At 44.7% G+C, this 21,803-nt stretch overlaps 1 protein-coding gene across 1 annotated transcript in view; it reads right to left on the bottom strand.

Annotated features, from left to right (window-relative positions):
- The window catches only part of PRKG1 (protein kinase cGMP-dependent 1), a 1,173,427-nt gene extending 1,152,247 nt beyond the window's left edge, over positions 1-21,180 (bottom strand). Inside the window, exon 1 of the mRNA XM_040362065.1 lies at positions 20,640-21,180. Within this exon, the coding sequence (XP_040217999.1) occupies positions 20,640-20,911 (272 nt within the window). The 5' untranslated portion in view covers positions 20,912-21,180. The remainder of the gene's footprint in view (positions 1-20,639) is intronic.
- Positions 21,181-21,803: the final 623 nt, after the last annotated feature.

The following is a 21,803-nucleotide window of genomic DNA, read 5'->3' as shown; positions in this document are numbered from 1 at the left end:
TGCCTAAATGGATGGCGTTATATAAGTTCCTATAATGAAAAATAATAAATTAGTGACGAATATATATAAAATCAGGTTAGCTACCAGCCTGAAAAACATGTCCTTCTTTCGGAGAGTACACACATACCTCAGAGAATTGACAAATGAACAAATTACTAAGGCTCACCCACAACAGGCTTCCTGCAGAAAACTAGGGGAGGATACAAGACTAGTCACCTTCCTCAAGGACAGAGAGCAGCAGTGGCCGGTCTTGTGAACAAAGAAAACATTTTATACTAGGTTACTGCACAGATATGGAAAAGTACATAGGTAAAAAGAATGCCTCTTACAATATTTGCCAATTCTGGCGTTTCGGTTTTAATTACACATTATTTCACATCACACACATGGAATTGTATTGTCATAAAGATCAATAGCCATATGTGAGCTTAGATATTAATTCATAGTTGTTGTTGATACATTTAGGAACACTGGTAAATTGGCATTCATACATTTGAAATCTAGCTTGAAAAACAAAGTTCCCACTCTAAGTAATAAGATTATTCTTACACATGTACAGAACAATACCATTATGAATGGACAATAATTCAATCTGCTATATTTGTCAATGGTTTCCAATCCCAGGAGGTATTCATAATTTCACTAAATGCAGCAATATTCCTCATATTTTATGAGATCAGTTACAGAACCAAATGATAATGAATCTCAGATCCTGAAAATTGTTTTACTACCAAGTACTACAAATGTTGCTGAGTCACTTGTCTAGGGTATCAGAGAGAAATTCATGCAAATCTTAAGTATTTTTATCCGATTTTACAATAGTCAGTGTTTGGCTGGCTATAGGCACGCTTTTATCTCCCTAACAATGATAGGCAGGGAAATATTTTTCCATCCTTACACAAACTGCTCCAATGTCAGGACCCTCCATGATCCTTGCCTGACTCATAGCTCTCAACTGTCCCTTATTTTGAAGGACTGTCTCTGATTTGGAACAAAGTCCCTCTGTTCCTCTTTCCCTCTCATTCGTCCCTCATTTTGGTCTGATCTATATAGTTGTATATAAAATGCAATATTTAGCTTTCCAAAAATGTTTCCCAGCGCTAAACCTTTCATCCAATTTCTAAATTGCTACAATTGTAAATTTCAAAAGTCATTACAAAGGATCACCAGTGGTGGAAAAAGCACTCATGGGCTTAACTAATATATTTGTTTGTATAATTCTCCCTTAAGGGGGCGTGGCAGGGGGTGTGTCCTATGCCTACCTACTTTTACTAATAGGTGTTCCTCGTTCCAATCTCAAAACAAGTTGGGAGGTGACTGCTGTCCCCTGATTCAGGAGAGGGGTGGGTCGGCTTGCAAGGAGATTTTACAACAAATTGGAATGTCTCTGTGTGCATGAAACATTCCTCCTACTGTGTGAATGTCCATTATCATTTCCCAGGTAATTTAAAAAATATGGCCTAGTAGTCACGTAGTGCTCTTGAAACTGGTAATATCACATGCAATTTGTTCATTCTAATTTATACCAGTGTTACAGAATTTGAAGGGGTTCTAAAGTTTAACTTAATGCATTCTATGCATTAAGATGAGTAACCCTCTGTGTGCAGCAGCCCCCCTAATACTTACCTGAGCCATTTCTCGATCCAGCAATGTTGCACTAAAGTCTGGGCTGTCAGGGACTCTCCCTCCTCATTGGCTGAGACGGGTTGCCATTGACTGTCAATTAAAGTCAGTGAACCACAGAGCAGCGGCTCGGCTTAGGTGCCCCCATAGCAAGCTTCTTGCGAAGGGGGCACTCGCCAAAAGGGAGGGGCCAGGAGTGCCAGCAAGGGACCCAAGAAGAGGAGGATCTGGGCTGCTCTGTGCAAAACAACTGCAACAGAGCAGGTACGTATAACATGTTTGTTATTTTTAAACAAAAAAAAAGCAAGACTTTATTATAACTTTAAATATACAGATAGATGTCCATTATAAATCATAGATACATTGTTAGCCAGGATTTATTAAAAAACAAATCACAAGTCCATCTGGTTCAACCAATAGAAAAAATAAATAAATAGAAAACCTCCAATTACAGAACCTATAGTCGAAGTTGATCCAGAGGAAGACCCACAATCTTCCCTTTGAAGAATGGTTAAATTTGCTCATAAAATCATAAGAAATCTTAATAAATCCTTCCTGATCCCCTGACATACACCGGATTTTCTTTACCGTCGGACGTCGAGCCTTGGAGCTTGTCAACCCTGCCTGCCCCCCCCCCTTACTTTAGTGAGTACAAGTCTTATTTTCACAATAAATCGTTGATTTTATATACTACACTATGGTGGTTAATCCAGCTAGCTTGTCCCTATTTGCTAAAAAGGCAGATGCCTTCTTGTTCCAGGTCACAATCCATGCCTCACCATTTCCTCCATGTTGCGTCACAAGTGTATGAGTGCTAATGTGATAAAAGACTGTCTGCATGGTGATCTCTCTGTTGATTGCTCTGCCTGTTTGTGTCTGTGTCAGATCTAGTTACTAATCAGCTTTCACCTGAAGAGCACTAGACTGATTTTGGGATATGGAGATTCTTCACAGGAAGTGTCAGTTTTTAGAGGTCATGTATTAACCTGTGCAGTGCATGCTGCATGCCTCATGTTTGGGCACAGAGGCCCAGATTCAAGAAGCACTTGCGCCCGCGCAACCATAGGTTGCGCGGCGCAAGGGCTTACTTGCTCCGGTGTAACGAGTGCTCCTGATTCAGGAACCTCGTTACACCGACTGCAGCCTAGGATATGACAGACATAAGCCTCCTTATGCCTTCATATCCCAGGCTGCATTCTTGCGTTGGCCGCTAGGGGGCGGGGCAACCTATGCTAAAGTATAGCTGCGCTTCCCGCTCGTGAAATTTAAATTTCACGTCGTTTACGTAAGTGATTCGTGAATGGCGCTGGACGCCATTCACGTTCACTTAGAAGCAAATGACGTCCTTGCGACGTCATTTACCGCAATGCACGTCGGGAAAGTTTCCCGACGGAGCATGTGCTGTTCGCTCGGCGCGGGAGCGCGCCTAATTTAAATGATTCCCGCCCCCGGCGGGATCATTTACATTAGGCAGCCTTACGCCCGGCTGTTTAGCATATCGCCCGCGCAATTTACGGAGCTACTGCTCCGTGAATCGCGGGCATTTCAAAATATTTGCGTGGGCGCAGAGCAAAACTCGTTGCCCTGTGCCCACGCAAATATTGCATGGATCTACCTGAATCTGGGCCAGAGAGTTTTAAAACCAGAATGTGAAGGTTTACTCAACTATAGGTTGTGTATGCAGGCCAACAAATGACAGCATGAAGCTACAGGATCAATGTACAACTTTTGCAGTTGAAAAACACAAGGTGTAGGTAGGAAGGTTTATAATGCCTTTAAATCACTTATATTCCCCAACAGTGAGCTCTCCGAGCCTTAGTTTCCAACACTGTTCTGTTCAACTGGGAGCGCTGCATGCTCCTGCGCTCCTTTGTATGTCCCAGCATATCTGCTTCTAACACGCTGAATTCTCTGCATTGTATATAAACTAAAACAATAGAAAAAAAGCTGCGCAACTAATGTGAATGCTAAAGTAGTGTTAGTACAAAGTATAACAATTCTGTCATCCGTACATGAAATATTGCATAGATAGTGAGAAAAATTAAACGTATGAAAGTCTATTGTTCAAACAAAAAATGTGCACCTGATGGTAATTTTGATAGTAGAAAATTCCTTTTCACATTCAAGCAGATAGTGACATCAAAATTGTATGAACCTCAGAAAAGTGCATGGATAGACAGGACACCTCCACCTCTCAATCACACTGTCCCTTACCAGAAGGGAAGATCCCAACTAGAGATTTTCTGACAGCAGACAGCTTTACTCCCCAGCCAGGGGGTTACGTGGCAGGATATCCAAGAGCCAAAAACTTCTCCCTCAGTGGACCGATAACCAATGTTGATAGAAACCAATATGGAGAAGAAAAATGCAGAGTTGTTTGATCCCCTTTTACAGGGCAATCAAAAAGCGCTTTGGGAACACAGATTGGTTCCGCTAATGGCATTAATCCACTCCAATGGCCACTCAGGAAGGAGTTAGAATGTAAAAAATTACTCCACAGGAGACACGGATAAAAGTCTCATAGTGTAGTAATTTTTAATAAAGTAAAAACAGCAGCAATGATAGCAGTTACACTCACATGTTGTAGTGCCTGGCCTGGCACTAAGTGTAAGCAACCTGTGTGAGTCAGCTGATCCCTAAATCCAAAGGGAAAAGCCTGGTGTGGGTTATGAAATATGGACCTGGAAATGACGGATCCTCTGCTCTGACATATGTTTCGCCATGATTGGTTTTTCAGGAAGTGAAAAACTTCCTGAAACTCTAGTTGGGAAGCCGAACGTCGGTGCCCAGGCGCCGTATAGCGCCGACTCGCCGTTCGGCTTCTTTCGGCAACTCGTGACGCTCCTTATGCGACGGGGTGAGGTCGTTTTTGTCATCACGTCAATCACCTGCTGGATAGGAACGCCCACTCCCACAGGAGTCCCGACCCGGAAGCCGGGGAAGAAAATAGCTGTACGAGGTATGTACAGCAAAAACAAAAAAAAACAAACGGCATACTGTCAATGTAGAGAGTGAGCTGGATGTAATGTTAGAAAATCGTTTTTAGGGTGAACCCCCGCTTTAAATCTTCTTCTGCCTCTGTTAAATCTACAACTGCCATGATGCTGCACATGTGATCAGTTATGACACCAGCCATTGGATGGTTTGACAGTTTGATTAAGAGCCCAACCAATAGGAGTGTTATAGTTCTGGTACATGCCAGAAATGAAAGTTTTTTATGGATGGGTTTACTTCCGCTTTAACTGAAGTGAAGTTATTGCCCATTTTGCATGGACCTTTAGATCTCCGCAATGTGGGAATGCGTGTTTTCTTGCATTGCATGAAACCGTGTGTTACACTGCATTGTGCACTATGATGCCACTCAAATGCACCACCTAGCCATCGCAAATGTTATCATTATATTATTACCATACGTTGTGGTGCAACACAATTGAAAAAAAAATATGTCTGTGGATGCATCAAATGAATGGGCTGCGCTACTACAACACACAATAATGCAGACGCTGTATAATTTATTTAATTGAAACATTTGATTTACACAACAAACTACACTTCCCCGTGTTTTAGGAAAGGGCAGGTATTGGATGGAAGGTTTTGTGGAAAATAGGAATGATGGTTATTACGGTAATAATAACATGTGTGATCATTCAACATCACTCACTTCACTATCTTATCAGAGTGACTACAGATACAGGACAGGTTTTCTGCTAATTGTCTTGTGATGTGTGTATGAGAAGTAGCAGTTCTGTTGTGGGTGTCAGTGCCGTTCACCAGGGAATCCAATAGCTGGCTAATTATTAAATGACTCTCCACAAAGTCACAAACTTCAGCATTGCTACAAAGTGTATAACCTGTCCATTGCTGCAAGTTACTCATGTGTTACAAAGGTCTTCATTTACTGAAGCTGAACTTAGTGTTACTAAAGTGTTACTTAAACCCAAGACAGTAACAAACATGTTTTACTGCATATAGACACTGGCCCAGATTCTCGTAGAATGGCGTAAATGTCGGCGGGCGTACATGGCGTTGCGCCGTCGTACGCCCTTTGAGAATCTGGGCCACTGATTTTACTGTTGTGGGTTTAGTAACACTTTGTTTAAAAAAAAAAAAAACAATGCGTGGTGTTTGCCGTTACATCAGAGGGGGCGGGGTCACCCGCACATACGTCACTGGGAAAGCCTGGGTTTTCCCTTGCGTCACGGGTGGCCCCGCCCTCACCTACATAAGAGCTGTCATTGCGCTCCCGCCGCATCATTCCCAGGGTGTCTCCGGTGGAGACAGGTAATGCGATGCGCTGCGGACATCTCATCGCTGGATCCTGGACCTGGATGAAGAGATCTTCTCATCGCTGGACCCTGGAGAGGAGATCATCCATCACAGGATACCGACAGCGTTGGAGCGGAGACCAAGAGTGGATTACCACCGCTGGTATCTTTTTTTTTTATTTTCATTTTTTTATTTCCATTTTTCTATTTTTAATAAAGGACTTTCCCAACGGTGTCTGTTTTTTTTTTTTTTTACAATTTGTTACACTTTCTTTGTGAAATGGTAGGGGTACAATGTACCCCATTACCAATTCACATAGGGGGGCTGGGATCTTGGGGTCCCCTTTGTTAAAGGGGTCTTCCAGATTCCGATAAGCCCCCCGCCCGAAAACCCCCACAACCACCGGCAAGGGTTGTGGGGATGAGGCCATTGTCCCCATCAACATGGGGACATGGTGCTTTGAGGGGTCACAGACCCCCAAAGCATCCTCCCAATGTTGAGGGCATGTGGCCTGGTATGGTTCAGGAGGGGGTGGCGCTCTCTCGTTCCCCCCTCTTTTCCTGTGGCCTGCCAGGTTGCGTGGTCGGATAAAGGGTCTGGTATGGATTTTTGGGGGGAACTCCACTCCATTTTTTTTTTATTTGGGGTAAAGTTCCCCATAAAACCCAGACCATTCTTTGGGGGGAACCCCACGTCATTTTTTTTAATTCGGGGTGGAGTTTCCCTTAATATCCATACCAGACCTGAAGGGTCTGGTAATTGAATTTGGGGGGACCTCCACGCATTTTTTTTTCATTAATGCCTTTTCTCTGTATTGCTGGGAGCCGACAATTCATGAATAAACACTTTGTGCAGGGATAGTTCTAAGCACGGGAAACAAGCGCTACTTCACAGGCATACTATACACTCCCCCTAGGTATGAAATTTAAAGGAATATTTCACTTTTATTGTTTGACTTTAAGCATTATTAAAATCACTGTTTTTTTTTACTTTTTTTTTACATTGATACATGTCCCCTGGGGCAAGACCACTTTAGCACTTTAGATTTCAAACGTTTCAAACATTTGCGTCCCATAGACTTTAACAGGGTTCTAAAGTTCACACAAACTTTTGGTCTGTTCGCAGGTTCTGGTGTGAACCGAACGGGGGGGGGGGGCTGGTGTTCGGCTCATCCCTACTCCTAAACTAAAGAACTAGGTTCACATTGATGCGATTTGGCATGCGATTTGACATGTCAAATCGCATGCCAAATTGGCGGCTATTGCCAACAATGGCACTGTCTGAATTGGTGCGGCGCCGACTTTGCGGCGCCACACCAATCCCCAAAAGTAGCTTCTGTACTACTTTTGGCTACTTTGGGGTGCGATTTGTATAGACATCTGCACAGATGTCTCTGAAATTGCTCCCAAAGTCGGACTGACATGCGGGTATGAAATCGTGCGAGTTCAGCTGAAGCCTAGGTTCACACTTTTGCATCTGCTTTTTTCAGTGAGATTTTAAGCGCCTTTTTAAGGCTGGGTTCACATATTTCTGGCCCCGGGTTCATTCCTGGGGTCTGGTGCGTCCCTGTTCACTGGTTTGGGCATACCTCCCAACTGTCCCCGATTTCAAGGGACTGTCCCTGATTTGGAACATAGTCCCTCTGTCCCTCTTTCCTCCTCATTTTGTCCCTCATTTTGGTCTGATCTATATAGTTGTATAGAAAATGCACTATTTATCTATCAATAAAGTGTTTCCCACTGCTAAACCTTTCATCCAATGTCTAAATTGCTGAATTTGTAAATTCCAAAAGCCAATCTAAAGGAAAAGTAGTGATTAAAAAAAAAGCACTTAGTGCATACCTTACAACTTTTTGAGATGGGAATGAGGGACACCTATCAGCAAAAGTATGCAGGCATATGACACACCCCTTGTCACACCCCCTAAAAGGAGACTTGTACAAAAAAAACAAGATTGGTTAAACACACAAGTGCTTTTTTTTACCAGTACTCTTCCTTTATATTGGCTTTTGGAATTTCCAAGTGCAGCAATTTAGAAATCCAATGAAATGTTTAGCTCTGGAAAACACTTTTTGATAGATAAAAAATGCATATTATATACATCTATATAGATCAGACCAAAATCAGGGACAAATGAGGAGGAAAGAGGGACAGATGGACATTGCTCCAAATCAGGGACGGTCCCTTCGAAATCGGGGATAGTTGGGAGCTATGACTTAGTGGGTTTAACCATTAACTTTTTTTGTACCAATCATTCTCCTTTGAGGGGGTGTGGCAGGGGTGTGTCCTATGCCTACATACTTTTGTTAATAGGTGTCCCCCATTCCCATCTTAGAAAGTTGGGAGGTGTGAGTTTGAGTGTGAATCAGGTCAGAATTTTTGCCAGAATTCACATCTGAATCGGACTCAAAGACACACAGGACCCTTTTTGAATGCGGACCGGGGGGCACCCCAGGCATGTGTGAACCGCCTCCCTCCATTGAGAGCAAGGGAAGCCTGCATCCAATTTGCATATATATGTGAACCGAGCCTAAACGTACATTTTCATGCACATTCACTTGCACGCATTTTTTTTACCAATAAAAGTCAAACAGGTTACTACGGGTGGGGGGTTGTTATAATGTACTAAAATGCACAAAAATGCATGTTACATACTTTTTATTGTATATTGCCACTGAAGTCTCCTTGCCACCTTCATGCTCCAAAAGCACACCTGTACTATTTTTCCAACTCATGGCCCCCCATAAAAAGAAATGGTAACCCTCTTATCAGGGGCAGACTGACAACTCATGGGGCCCCCGGGCAATAGGAGATTATGGGGCCCCGGGCAATAGGAGATTATGGGGCCCCCGGGCAATAGGAGATTATGGGGCCCCCGGGCAATAGGAGATTATGGGGCCCCCGGGCAATAGGAGATTATGGGGCCCCCGGGCAATAGATTATGGGACCACACAGTATACACACATACAGTATACTGTACATACACAGTATACACACACACTATACACGCACAGTATACATACACACAGAATACACATACACACACTGAAAAGGTACTGGAGAGGTGGGGCAGCTATAATCTTGGGATTTTTTTTAAAACACAGATTTTTACATACTGTGGCCCGGATTCTCGTACGAGTTACGCCGGCGTATCTCCTGATACGCCGTCGTAACTCTGAGTCCGAGCCGTCGTATCTATGCGCCTGATTCTTATGCCGCGTACACACCATCACTTTATGTGATGAAAAAAAATGTCATTTTTAAAAACGTCAATTTAAATGACCGTGTGTGGGGGAAAACGTTGTTTTGTGTCTTGTGAAAAACGACAAAAAAAAATTGAAGCATGCTTCAATTTTTTGTGTCGTTTTTCAAAACGTCGTTTTTTGTTTCACAGAAATTGACCGTGTGTAGCAAAAAACGACGTTTAAAACAACGTTTTTAAACCCGCGCATGCCCAGAAGCTAGTTATGAAGCGAGCTTCAATGGAAAAAAGTGGTGAACGTAACCTCGCTTTGCTAGAGCATTGTGAAAAAACGATGGTGTGTAGGCAACGTCGTTTTTGAAAATTGAAGTTTCAAAAACATAGTTTTTTACTTCACAGAAAATGTCGTTTTTTTCCATCACATAAAGTGATGGTGTGTACGCGGCATTAGAATCAGTTACGCATTGATTTGTATTAGATCCGACCGGCGTAAGTCTCTTACGCCGTTGGATCTTAACTGCATATTTACGCTGGCCGCTAGGGGCGTGTACGCTGATTCACGCCTAGAAATATGTAAATCAGCTAGATACGCGAATTCACGCCCGGCCGACGCAGTACAGATACGCCGTTTACGTTAGGCTTTTCCCGGTGTAAAGTTACCCCTGCTATATGAGGCGTACATGAGGCGTACCAATGTTAAGTATGGACGTCGTTCCCGCGTCAAATTTTGAAAATGTTACGCCGTTTGCGTAAGTCGTTCGCAAATAGGGCTGGGAGTCATTTACGTTCACGTCGAAAGCATTGGCTTCTTGCGGGTTAATTTGGAGCATGCGCACTGGGATACTTTCACAGACGGCGCATGCGCCGTTCGTAAAAAGCGTCATTTACGTGGGGGTCACATAAAATTTACATAACACACGCCCACATCTACCACATTTGAATTAGGCGGGCTTACGCCAGCCTATTTATGCTACGCCGCCGCAACTTTCGTTTGAGAATACGGCACTTGCCTGTAAAAGTTGTGGAGGCGTAACGTAAATAGGATACGTTATGCCCGCACACAGATACGCGATTCTACGTGAATCCGGGTCTGTCTGTTTTACTGAGGCTGGCAACCCTGATGGGGCCCCCTAGTGGCATGGGGCCCTCGGGCAGTGCCCGAGTGCCCAAATGGTCTGTCCGCCCCTGCCTCTTATTCATTAGCACATGCTGCTGGGCATGTGAAGGGTGGCCTATGTATGGTGTGAGTTACCATTAAAGGACATTAGTGTGTTGTTTTAGGATAAAGAAAAGAGTGCATGGTTTACCTAGCACTCCAGTCCTGGAACATACGCTCTGCGGCCCTGGGGAATACAAATAGATTGCCTTCCTGGTCAGACCATCTGTTCACATACATGTACACCCCCCCCACACCAAAAAAACACTGATTTGAAAGAGATACAAGCTGACAAAGTCTGGCCTGGGGCACAAAACTGGAAGGCACTGTAAAGGCAACCGCTGGGTCAGCCAGCCCCATAAGACAAATGCATCTGGCTCTAGCAGAGCCGCCTCTGAGAAATCCACAGTAAGGATGATAGTGCAGGATTCGCCCTTTTCGTCAGGAGATCAGGACAAGTACAATTTCGGTTATATTACATCACAGCGTAGCAAGAACCAAAAATTGCTCTGAAGTTTTCACATTGCCTGGTGTCATCGGCCTGAATAAATAGGGGCATTCTGTGCCAGACAAAACAGACCGAAGTGGGAGTGGAGCGATACGGGCCGGAATCCCAAGTTGTCACACTCAAAGATAATCCGATCCGACCATGATCACCTCAAGGGTACACTGCCCTGAATATCACGCCACCCCTGACCTTTTTGTGACCACATCTTTACTATTTAAGACAGGATGCATCTATATTAGACCTCTCGCTCCAATCACGCTCCGCTGGCCTTTGTCGTTGCCACTACTTAAAAACCGACAACTGGTCACTATTTTAACACGCGTCCACATTCCGGTTATATTTTGCATGTCTGTTTGAATACAGAGCTTTCTCCTTATGGAAATGTGATCAGGGGTTAAGCTGTATTTTGGGACTTTTTTTTTTCCGGCTTGTAAATAAGCTTCACAGTGATGACTATCAGCATGGGAATGGGGGGGGGGGGGGGGGGGGAGGGGGTGGGTTATGCTAGTTAAAACTAAATGTATATGCCACAAGCAAAAGATCTAAGACCATGTCATTAGCTGTAAATATTCTGAGATTTAGCGTGTTAACCCATTAAGGGGCTTATTCACCAAACAAGGCAAAGACCAACAGTAGGCCAATAGACATGTGCACACTGAAATATAAATATATTTTAGTTACTCCCGAAATTCGTTTTTATTTATTTAGTTTTGTTATAAAATGCATTCGTCCGAAAATCCAAATGAATTAAGGTTGAATCTGTCAATTGAAGGCTTATGGTGTCTGTCGAATGTTCTAAGAAGATTCGACGGAGCAGCTAAACTGTACGACGGCGCAATTGTACATTTCCAGTCGAATGTTCCGCCTACAAGCTATAGAAGAATTCTAATGTTGTATGACTAGTAATAATTATATTTATAAATTATTATTACTAGTCAACTAACATTCAAATTCTTCTATAGCCTATGGGCCGAGCATTTGATCGGAAATGTACGATTGCGGCGTCGTACAGTTTAGCTGCTTGTCGAATCTTCTTAGAACTTTCGACAGACACCATAAGCCTTCAATTATAAAATTTGATGTTTGTATGTTTTTCGCTGCTTTGTTGAATCTTACTAGTTCATGTCGAATGGTCTACCCCAACACTGGGCCAGATTCAGATAGGTCAGCGGATCTTTAGATCCGCGTAACCTATCTGATTTGCGTTACGCCGCTGCAAGTTTTTGAGGCAAGTGCTTTATTCAGAAAGCACTTGCCTCTAAAGTTGCGGCGGCGTATCGTAAATCCCCCGGCGGAATTCAAATTCCGCGGCTAGGGGGCGTGTATAATTTAAATCATCGTCAAAAATATTCCAATTGCACACCTTCCAGGAAAATGGCCAATAAGTAAAAGGGTGCTGAAACGATTACCGGCTGGGAACCGGAAAGCAAATCATATACACATATTCGCCAGCACACCAAGGATCATTTAAAAAAACGTCCAAAAATTTTATGCATATTAGCGATCCAGAAAAAGCTTTTTCTGGATCGCTAATATGCATTAAATTTTAGGACGTTTTTTTTAAATGACCCTTGGTGTGCTGGCGAATATGTGTATATAATTTAAATCAGGCGCGTCCCCGCGCCAATCGAACAGCGTATGCGCCATCCGCAAATTTTCCCAGCGTGCATTGCTCCAAATGACGTTGCAAGGACATCATTGGTTTCGACGTTAACGTAAACGACTTACGCAAACAACGGAAAAAATTCAAAACTCGGCGCAGGAACGATGGCCATACTTAACATAGGATACGCCGCACTTACCCCTCCTATAGCAGGGGTAACTTTCCGCCGGAAAAAGCCGAACGCAAACGACGTAAAAAAAAGCGCCGGGCGGTCGTTCGTTTCTGAATCGGCGTAAATGCTCATTAGCATATTTGACGCGTAAAAGATACGGAAGCACCACCTAGCGGCCGGCCTGGAATTGCAGCCTAAGATCCGACGGTGTAAGTCACTTACACCTATCGGATCTTAGGCATATCTATGCGTAACCTGATTCTATGAATCAGGCGCATTGATACGACGGCCGGACGCAGAGATACGACGGCGTATCAGGAGATACGCCGTCGTATCTTCTTTCTGAATCCGGCCCACTGTCTCTATAATGTCAAATCTTTCCTCTCTATGTAGAATAATCTTGGACTAATAGAGTTAGGTTAGGCACAATTGACCGCAGGTTCGATAGACACAGATTGCTATTGTCAGCGTCATGTTGAGTCTCCTATCTATATCAAATTGTTGTAGCAACGAAAACGAAAATAAAGCATTTTTTTATGTCGGATCTTTCAGATTTTGGATTCTGCGCGTTCGTTTGTTAAAACGATAACAAAAATACCCGGAATTCGGACGAAAATGCATTCGGACAAAAACGAATGCACATGTCTATAGGCCAATAATCGTTTACAAAATCAATATTATTATGCATAGAACTGTGTACTGCACTGTGCAAATCATCACACTACAAGCATATCACGTACAGCAGAGTAAAACCTATGCAGATGCAACGGTGAGCATGTGATTTTGCACATTTTAATGCATCAAGTAATGTGTTTATGCATATACGCACTTGTTTTTTGTTTTTTTGCCCAAATGCTCCACTCCTGAACACACTGGTAATGCTTTTTTTTTTCACGCTGTAAACGCTCCTTTTCTAAAATGCCTGTAAACGCCTGTGTCAGGGTTGCCAACCTCCCGCAGCATTTTTTACTGACAAAACATGGAAAGTTTACTGGCGGAGCACATATTTTACTGGCAACCTGAGAAATTACAGAACTCCTATTGAAAACTAACACAGGCCCAGATTCACAAAGGAGATACGACGGCGTATATCCAGATACGCCGTCGCATCTCTGAGTCTGGGCGGTCGTATCTATGCGCCTGATTCTTAGAATCAGTTACGCATAGATTTCTATTAGATCCGACCGGTGTAAGTCTCTTACGCCGTCGGATCGTAACTGCATATTTACGCTGCCCGCTAGGGGCGTGTACGCTGATTTACGCGTTGAAATATGTAAATCAGCTAGATACGCGAAATTACGAACGTACGCCCGGCCGACGCAGTACAGATACGCCATTTACGTTAGGCTTTTCCCGGCGTAAAGTTACCCCTGCTATATGAGGCATACATGCGGCGTACCAATGTTAAGTATGGCCGTCGTTCCCGCGAAATTTGAAAATTTTACGTTGTTTGCGTAAATTGTCCGTGAATGGGGCTGGACGTAATTTACGTTCACGTCGAAACCAATACGTCCTTGCGGCGTATTTGGAGCAATGCACACTGGGATATGTCCACAACGGCGCATGCGCCGTTAGTGAAAAACGTCAATCACGTCGGGTCACAAGTGATTAACATAAAACACGCCCCCCTGTTCCACATTTGAATTAGGCGGGCTTACGCCGGCCTATTTACGCTACGCCGCCGCAACTTACGGAGCAAGTGCTTTGAGAAAACTGCACTTGCCCGTATAAGTTGCAGAGGCGTAATGTAAATAGGATACGTTACGCTCCCACACAAATATACGCGGCTGTACGAGAATCTGGCCCACAGTGAATATTTAAACAGTATAAACATGATATGGAAACTAATTTTATGGATTTGTACCACCATTTATTTTCTATAATAAAAGTTTGTAAACAAAAAAAAGGAAACACTAACAATATTTATAACAAAGTATTTTGCTTGATTTACACTTAAAAAGTCAACACAGCATGAAATTATCAGCCCCTGATATTTACCGGCAGTTGTAAAAAAAAATTCTATTCTTTTTTACTAACTGTCAGTAAATTTACTGGCGGTTGGCAACCCTGGCCTGTGTGCGCATGGACACATAGGTGAACATACAGGTGTATTTATAGGCTGAAAAATTAAACGCCAGACTCCTGTAAAAGTGGCATTTATTCCTGCCCAGTGGGCATGAGGCCTTGATGTGCAGTTTCTCACTCACATTAGCTAAGACTTAATGGCACTGCAGCATGCCTGGAAAAAAGCATGCATGTTTTTGTACGCTGCAGGAATGTGAACAATTTTGCTTGTGTTCCTGCACCACACAGATGCTGATGACCCACAGGTGATTTATTTTCAAAGAGATAAATCACTGCTAGCGGTCTCTAATGTCAGCAATAAACAGTTATTTGTAGCTAGCGATTTAATCACTGGCGATATGATGCAACATCGGGTTGCGCTCTGCTATAAAAACCCTTTCTTCAGCATTATGTTACTAAGCATAGTGATTTTACAGAAAAGAATTAGCCTAGGTTCACATTGTAGCGATTTGGCATGCGATTTGACATGTCAAATCGCATGCCAAATTGGCAGTTATTGCCGGCAATGGCACCGTCCGAATCGGTGCGATGCTGACTTGCGGTGCCGCACCGATTCCCAAAAGTAGTTTCTGTACTACGTTTGGCGACTTTTGACATTTGTAATGGACACTAAATACAGCGCTCCCAATCTGCCCCAAAGTTACTGCTTGCAGGACTTTTCGGAACATCCCGCAAGCGCAAGGTTCGAGTGTGAAAAGTCACACTGGATGGGAGGCGGTTTTCAGGCGTTTAGCAGAGGCTATTTCCAGCGCTAAAACGCCTGAAAACCACTCTCAGTGTGAAAGGGGTTGTAGGGTTTTAATGTCAGAAGAGACCTTAGTGGTGATAAATGGTTCTCCCAGTCTGTCAGTGGCAGTGTAACCTGAACTGTGAATGTGCAGCTCAGAGTACGCTTATAGCACCACTCTGTGCCGTGATGAAGTCACTGGAGTGTGCATGCACAGGAATGATGTCATCGCAGCCTGGGCCATTTAGGAGGCTGAATAGATTGGACCAGGAAGGAAGACCAGGAGAAGATGGACGCATCCAGGACCAATTCCCCCATCCAAACATTTGATGTGGATGAGGGAATCCTTCCCGCTGAGCTATTGTATTCTGACAGTGAGGAGACTTACCGGCAGAATAGACTGATCAGCATTGCAGACTAAATCCGGCAGCACCGATTGAGCAGAATAATCGGACCACGTGCTTGTACAGAACTCTATCTACGATCAACTTCTGCACAACCTCCCAGCTGAACCTGCTGAATATCACTCCATGTATGACCTGGCTAATGGTATAAGGTGCCCAACTAGCCTAAGATAATAGGGAATGTAACATAACTCTTAACAATGTTTAGAATGATCTAAAATCACCCTAAGCTAGGCATACACTATACAATCTCACAAACCATGTAATATGAGGACAGATCTAAACAGTCCTTTATTTAGCATAAAATAGGGTGGGCCCTTTTACTACATAGTTGATGGTAGATCTAAAGCAGTGGTCTCCAAACTGCGGCCCGGGGGCCGGATGTGGCCCTTTGCTTGCCTTTAGCTGGCCCTTGGGGCCTTGATTTACCAACTGACAACAATGATGGGCCACTATTCTTCCATTGATATCAACACTGGGGCACTATTTCTCCCATTAAAACCAATGTTGGGAACTGATGACAGGGCATTTCTACTTCCACTGGCCACAGTCCAGCCCCCTAAAGCCTGAAGGACAGTAGACTGGCCCTTTGCTTAGAAAGTTTGGAGACCCCTGCTCTAAAGGGACCTATACAATTAGACTGTATAATATATGATCAGCCTTAAGCTAGCCATACACCATACAATCTGATTGTCCAACTTCCTTTTTATTTACCAGAACTATTTGATAGGAGGACACACTTAACAATTCAATTCGATTTGTACCCAATCAGGCATGCCCTTGAAGCACATAGTTGATGGTAGTAGGCCTAAAGGTGAGTGTACAGATTGTATTGTCTATGGTCAGTCTATAACCGGCCATACACTATCACAGAATCTATTAACAATATTCTTTAGCTTTACCAAATATATGTAACATGAGGTCAAACCAATTTAATTATTCAGTGACGCAGGCTCATGCATTATAATGTTGAAGGTAGATCTAAAGTAGATTGTACAATCAGATTGGTTGCCTATGATGTCCATACACATTACATTGTACATTCCCAAGTACTAAAGCTATGTAATGTGAGGACCATGGGTGTCCGCTAATTTTTTTTCAGAGGGGGGCGCTTCGGCAGCGGCGATACACCGTTGCATTTTACCCTTTCTTCGAACCTCCAGCGCAGGTTAAAAGCGCCCCCCAGGTTAAAATGTAAAAACACCCAACTGTGCCCCCTGCATATTTCAATATCTCTTTTGCCGCGTACACACCATCACTTTATGTGATGAAAAAAAATGACGTTTTTAAAAACGTCACTTTAATTGACTGTGTGTGGGGGAAAACGTCGTTTTATGTCTTGTAAAAAACGACCAAAAAAAATTGAAGCATGGTTCAATTTTATGTGTCGTTTTTCAAAAGTGCACTTTTTACTTCACAGAAATTGTTTTGTAAGACGTTTTTTCATCCACGCATGCCCAGAAGCTACTTATGAAGCGAGCTTCAATAGTAAAACGTAACCTCACTTTGCAAGAACATTGTGAGAAAAACGATGGTGTGTAGGCAACTTCATCTTTGAAAATTGAAGTTTCAAAAACGTCATTTTTTACTTCACAGAAAGTGTCGTTTTTTTTTCATCACATAAAGTGATGGTGTGTATGCGGCATTTGTCACTACTGTGTACCCCCTCTCCAAAACTGCACCTCTGGACCCCTTTACATTACATAGCACCCCACAGCTCTGGACCCCTTTACATTACACAGCACCCTGCATCACTGGCCCCCTTTACATTACACAGCACCCTGCATCACTGGCCCCCTTTACATTACACAGCACCCTGCATCACTGGCCCCCTTTACATTACACAGCACCCTGCATCACTGGCCCCCTTTACATTACACAGCACCCTGCATCACTGGCCCCCTTTACATTACACAGCACCCTGCATCACTGGCCCCCTTTACATTACACAGCACCCTGCATCACTGGCCCCCTTTACATTACACAGCACCCTGCATCACTGGCCCCCTTTACATTACACAGCACCCTACATCACTGGACTTACACAGCACCCCTTTCCCTTGATTGAAACACTACACTATATTGACAGTATATTTATTTCAGGACAAAAAGTGGAACCTTTTGGAATGAGTGACAAATGGATTTGTTTCCAGAAGAGGGACAGGCACTCTAAATATGGGACAACTAGAGGGGAGGGGAGCGCTGCAGTCACCGCTTAAATCAGCCCCAGGGCCAGTTCAGCCCTGCTCCTGGCTCTCCCTGGTGATTCCAGGGGAGGGGGGGCAAATGACCCCCCTTGCCCTATGGAGCGGATGCCCATGGTGAGGACAAACCTATACAATCCAATCTTATTCTTCTTGCACAGACCCTTACATGGCATAGTTGTCAGTGGAGAAAATTCTACAATCACATTGTATAGTGTATGGTAGCCTTAGTCTTTTTTGCCATTGCTGAGCCCCTTCTGACTGTCGTGCTGATCCTCCAGCTTTCCAAACCGAGTCTGAACTAGTAGCGCCTCCATTGGATTGATTTTAGTTTTGGGCTGGGGACTCAAGAATGAGGATTAGCATGACCGCACTTTCAGAAGGATGGTCTTGTCAATGCTACACAGCAATGGTAGGCCACTTATTTATGACGTGACAGGTGTCCTTTATTGCGGTATTCTTTCCCGTAAGCAGGAGTTGGTCTGGAGAGGGTTAACTTCCCAATAGTGACATCTTAGCAGCTGGTCTTGTTAACCCTTCATGCCTCCTGCCTGCCCCATTTCTACTTGCATCCTCCATCTATCCCAGCCATGACTGCTGGAACCTCTTTATCAGTTCTTTTAAGTTTGTTATAAAAAAAAAAAAAGGTATCGCCATGGGAACAGAGAGACACAGCAATGTTGTCACCATCCCTCCTAGCTGCCTCTCATTCTTGTCCTCTTTTGAAGTGTGCAGATCTGATGAGCAGCGTATGCAGCAGAGGGAGGGGAAGGAGATCTGGCTAATGGGATATTAAATATCCTGAAACATGCATTTTCAGCCATGTACTCGCAGCTTCTAAAAGCCAATAATGCTCTGGACTTCCTCTGTTTAATTTCCAAAGGGGGCTTAAATGACAGATGAGATCGATGCTACTTTACCATTGTCTGTGGCTCAATTACATCTCCTTAAAGGAACATCCCTGCAGAAGATACAGTGGGAAGAAGCCTACAGCTACTAACTGTTGTAGATTGCTCTAACTGTCACACAGCAAAGTAGGTGGAACTTTACTACAGGAAGTGTCAAAGTTTTCACTGTCACCTTCGAGGGCTCTTTAACCTCCTTTGGCACTGATGGGGTTATCTGCTTAGACCTGGAAATCAGCCATTTAATGTTTTGTGAACCTTGGATGTGCCCATCACTTCTATAACCCACCATGGGCACCCTGCAAATTAACTCATTCACCCCTGACAGGGCTTGTGTGGATCAGGAGAAAAATTGGAAGGCTGGCACAGGGTTGTCTCAATGAGAGGGCACACCTGGGCACTGCCCAGGGGCCCCACCTGCATGGGGGGCCCCTGCACTTTCCCCAAAGCAGCTGGTCCTTGAGTCCATGCTGCCCAGATATTGGGGGCCCCATAATGGCACAGAGTGATATATGCAAAGGGGGGGGGGGCAGTCTGCCTCCTACCTACTTAATGTCTGTTTACCTGCACTGTCATCATTGTAGGGGCCCCAGAGCATTACTTTGCCCAGGGGCCCATGATGCTATTAAGACGGCCCTGGGCTGGCAGCAGAGAGAGCTATGTGGACACATCCGGGATATCTAGGAGGGCGCAGCCAGGAGATCTAGGTGGGCACAGCCAAGAGATCTAGGTGGGCACAGCCAAGAGATCTAGGTGGGCACAGCCAAGAGATCTAGGTGGGCACAGCAAGGAGATCTCGGCGCACAGACAAGAAATCTATGTAGCTACATCCAGGAGATTTAGGTGGGCGCATCCAGGAGGGCACAGCCAGGAGATCTAGGTGGGCACAGACGAGACATCTAGGAGAGCACAGCCAGGAGATTAGGTGGACACAGCCAGGAGATCTAGGGGGCACAGCCAAGAAATCTAAGTAGCTATAGTCTCAGCCAGGAGATCTAGGTGGGCAGAGCCATGAGAGCTAGGTGGTCAGAGCCATGAGATCTAGGTGGGCACAGTCAGGAGATCTAGGTGGGCATAGCCGGGACATCAATGGGGGCACAGCCGGGACATCAATGGGGGCACAGACAAGAAATCTATGTAACTACATCCAGGAGATCTAGGTGGGCACAGCCAGGAGATCTATACAGATCCAGCCAAAAGATCAAGCAGGGTCTATGTAGGCCCAGCCACATAATCTTTACATGCCCAGTTAGGCAAGCAGGAGCTTCATCTGTGCTTAGTCAGGGTCTCTATGTGTGCCCTGCCAGGATATTATGTAGGTACAGTCAAGGCATCTATGGAGGCAGAGATCAGACAGGAGATCTATGTAGACAGGGCCAGGAGATTTATGTATGTACAGCCAAGAGATCTAAGGGGGCACAGTCAGAAGGTATAAGTAGGCACAACCAGGGGATCTATGATGACACAACCAGGAGATCTCTGATGGCACAACCAGAAGATCTATGATGACACAACCAGAAGATGTATGTAGGTACAACCAGAAGATCTATGTATGTAGGCACAACCAGGAGATCTATGTATGGCCAGCTAGAAGATTTATGTTGGTACAACCAGGAGATCTATGTATGGCCAGCTAGAAGATTTATGTTGGTACAACCAGAAGATCTATGTAAGCACAAACCGGAGATCTATGTAGGCACAACCAGCAGATACACGTAGGCACACCCAACACATCTATGTGTGCCCAGCCAGCAGATCTATGTATGTCCAGCCGGGGAGTCCTACCTGTCAGACTTGATGAACTTCTTAAACGATTGCCTGGTGAGGTCATGGTAGGATCTATAGCTCTGAGGTTCGGCAGAGATGCCCTGAGCCCTGGTGGTCCTTGGTCCCATCTGGGGGCTGATGGGCACTGCCAGGACAGACTGGTACTTGTGTAGTTTCCTTTTCAGTTCCTGGATCTCTTCTTCTTTATCCAACAATCGGTTCTCCAGATCCCGGATCCTCTCCTCCTTCAGCATCAGGATCTTAGCGAAGTCCTCTTCCAGGTCACTCATGGTAGAAGTTGGAGCGGTAAGTAGTCCCAGTCCGGATGAATGGTGGAGAAGTTTGTGGTGTGATGTGGATGGAGCAGGGAGGAGGGAGATCAGAATGAGAAGAGCTCCAGAGGAGGATGAGGAGTGCTAATCCACCACTGACCCTTCTGGGAATCGCTGATTAGCTTTCATTGAGAAACCAATTAGAGCCGCCTCGCCTTCCCTCTAGGATCAGTCCATAGAAAGCACAGATCGGACGTGTGATCATCCCACCGACACCATCATCATCATCATCATCATCCTCACCACACTCCGCACAGCTCCCAGCCCGGCTCCTGCCCTGACATACCAACAATTAGTCTGTGATGGGAGGAGGGCTCTGTAATCGGATCCTCACAAAACTCTTCATCTACAAGAGATCCTCCACACATGGGCGAGGGGCCCCGAGAGATCACACTGTCCGGGGCCACCGAGCCATGGATATGGGACATCGGGGACACACGGTCCGGGGCCAACGACACCGAGCCATGGATATGGGACATCGGGGACACTCCGGACTTCTTCTATATGACCATGTGTACAGTGATCGGGGGACAGCAAGGTAAGTCTGTCCCACACACCGACCTTCTATGCCATTTATTCTGTATGACTCTGATCGCTGAACACTGAGGACAGATATATGGGAAATGTAACTTATATGGCTGTCATCCTCATTCTTACTGCTGATCGATCCAGGACAGGCATCCTCATCCTTACTACTGATCGATCCAGGACGGGCATGCTCCAGGACTGACATCCTCATCCTTACTACTGACCGATCCAAGACTAACATGCTCCAGGACTGACATCCTCATCCTTACTACTGATCGATCCAGGACAGGCATCCTCATCCTTACTACTGATCGATCCAGGA

This window comes from Rana temporaria, chromosome 8 (assembly GCF_905171775.1).
Source record: "Rana temporaria chromosome 8, aRanTem1.1, whole genome shotgun sequence".
NCBI lineage: Eukaryota > Metazoa > Chordata > Amphibia > Anura > Ranidae > Rana > Rana temporaria.
This window is presented reverse-complemented; position numbering and strand designations above follow the sequence as displayed.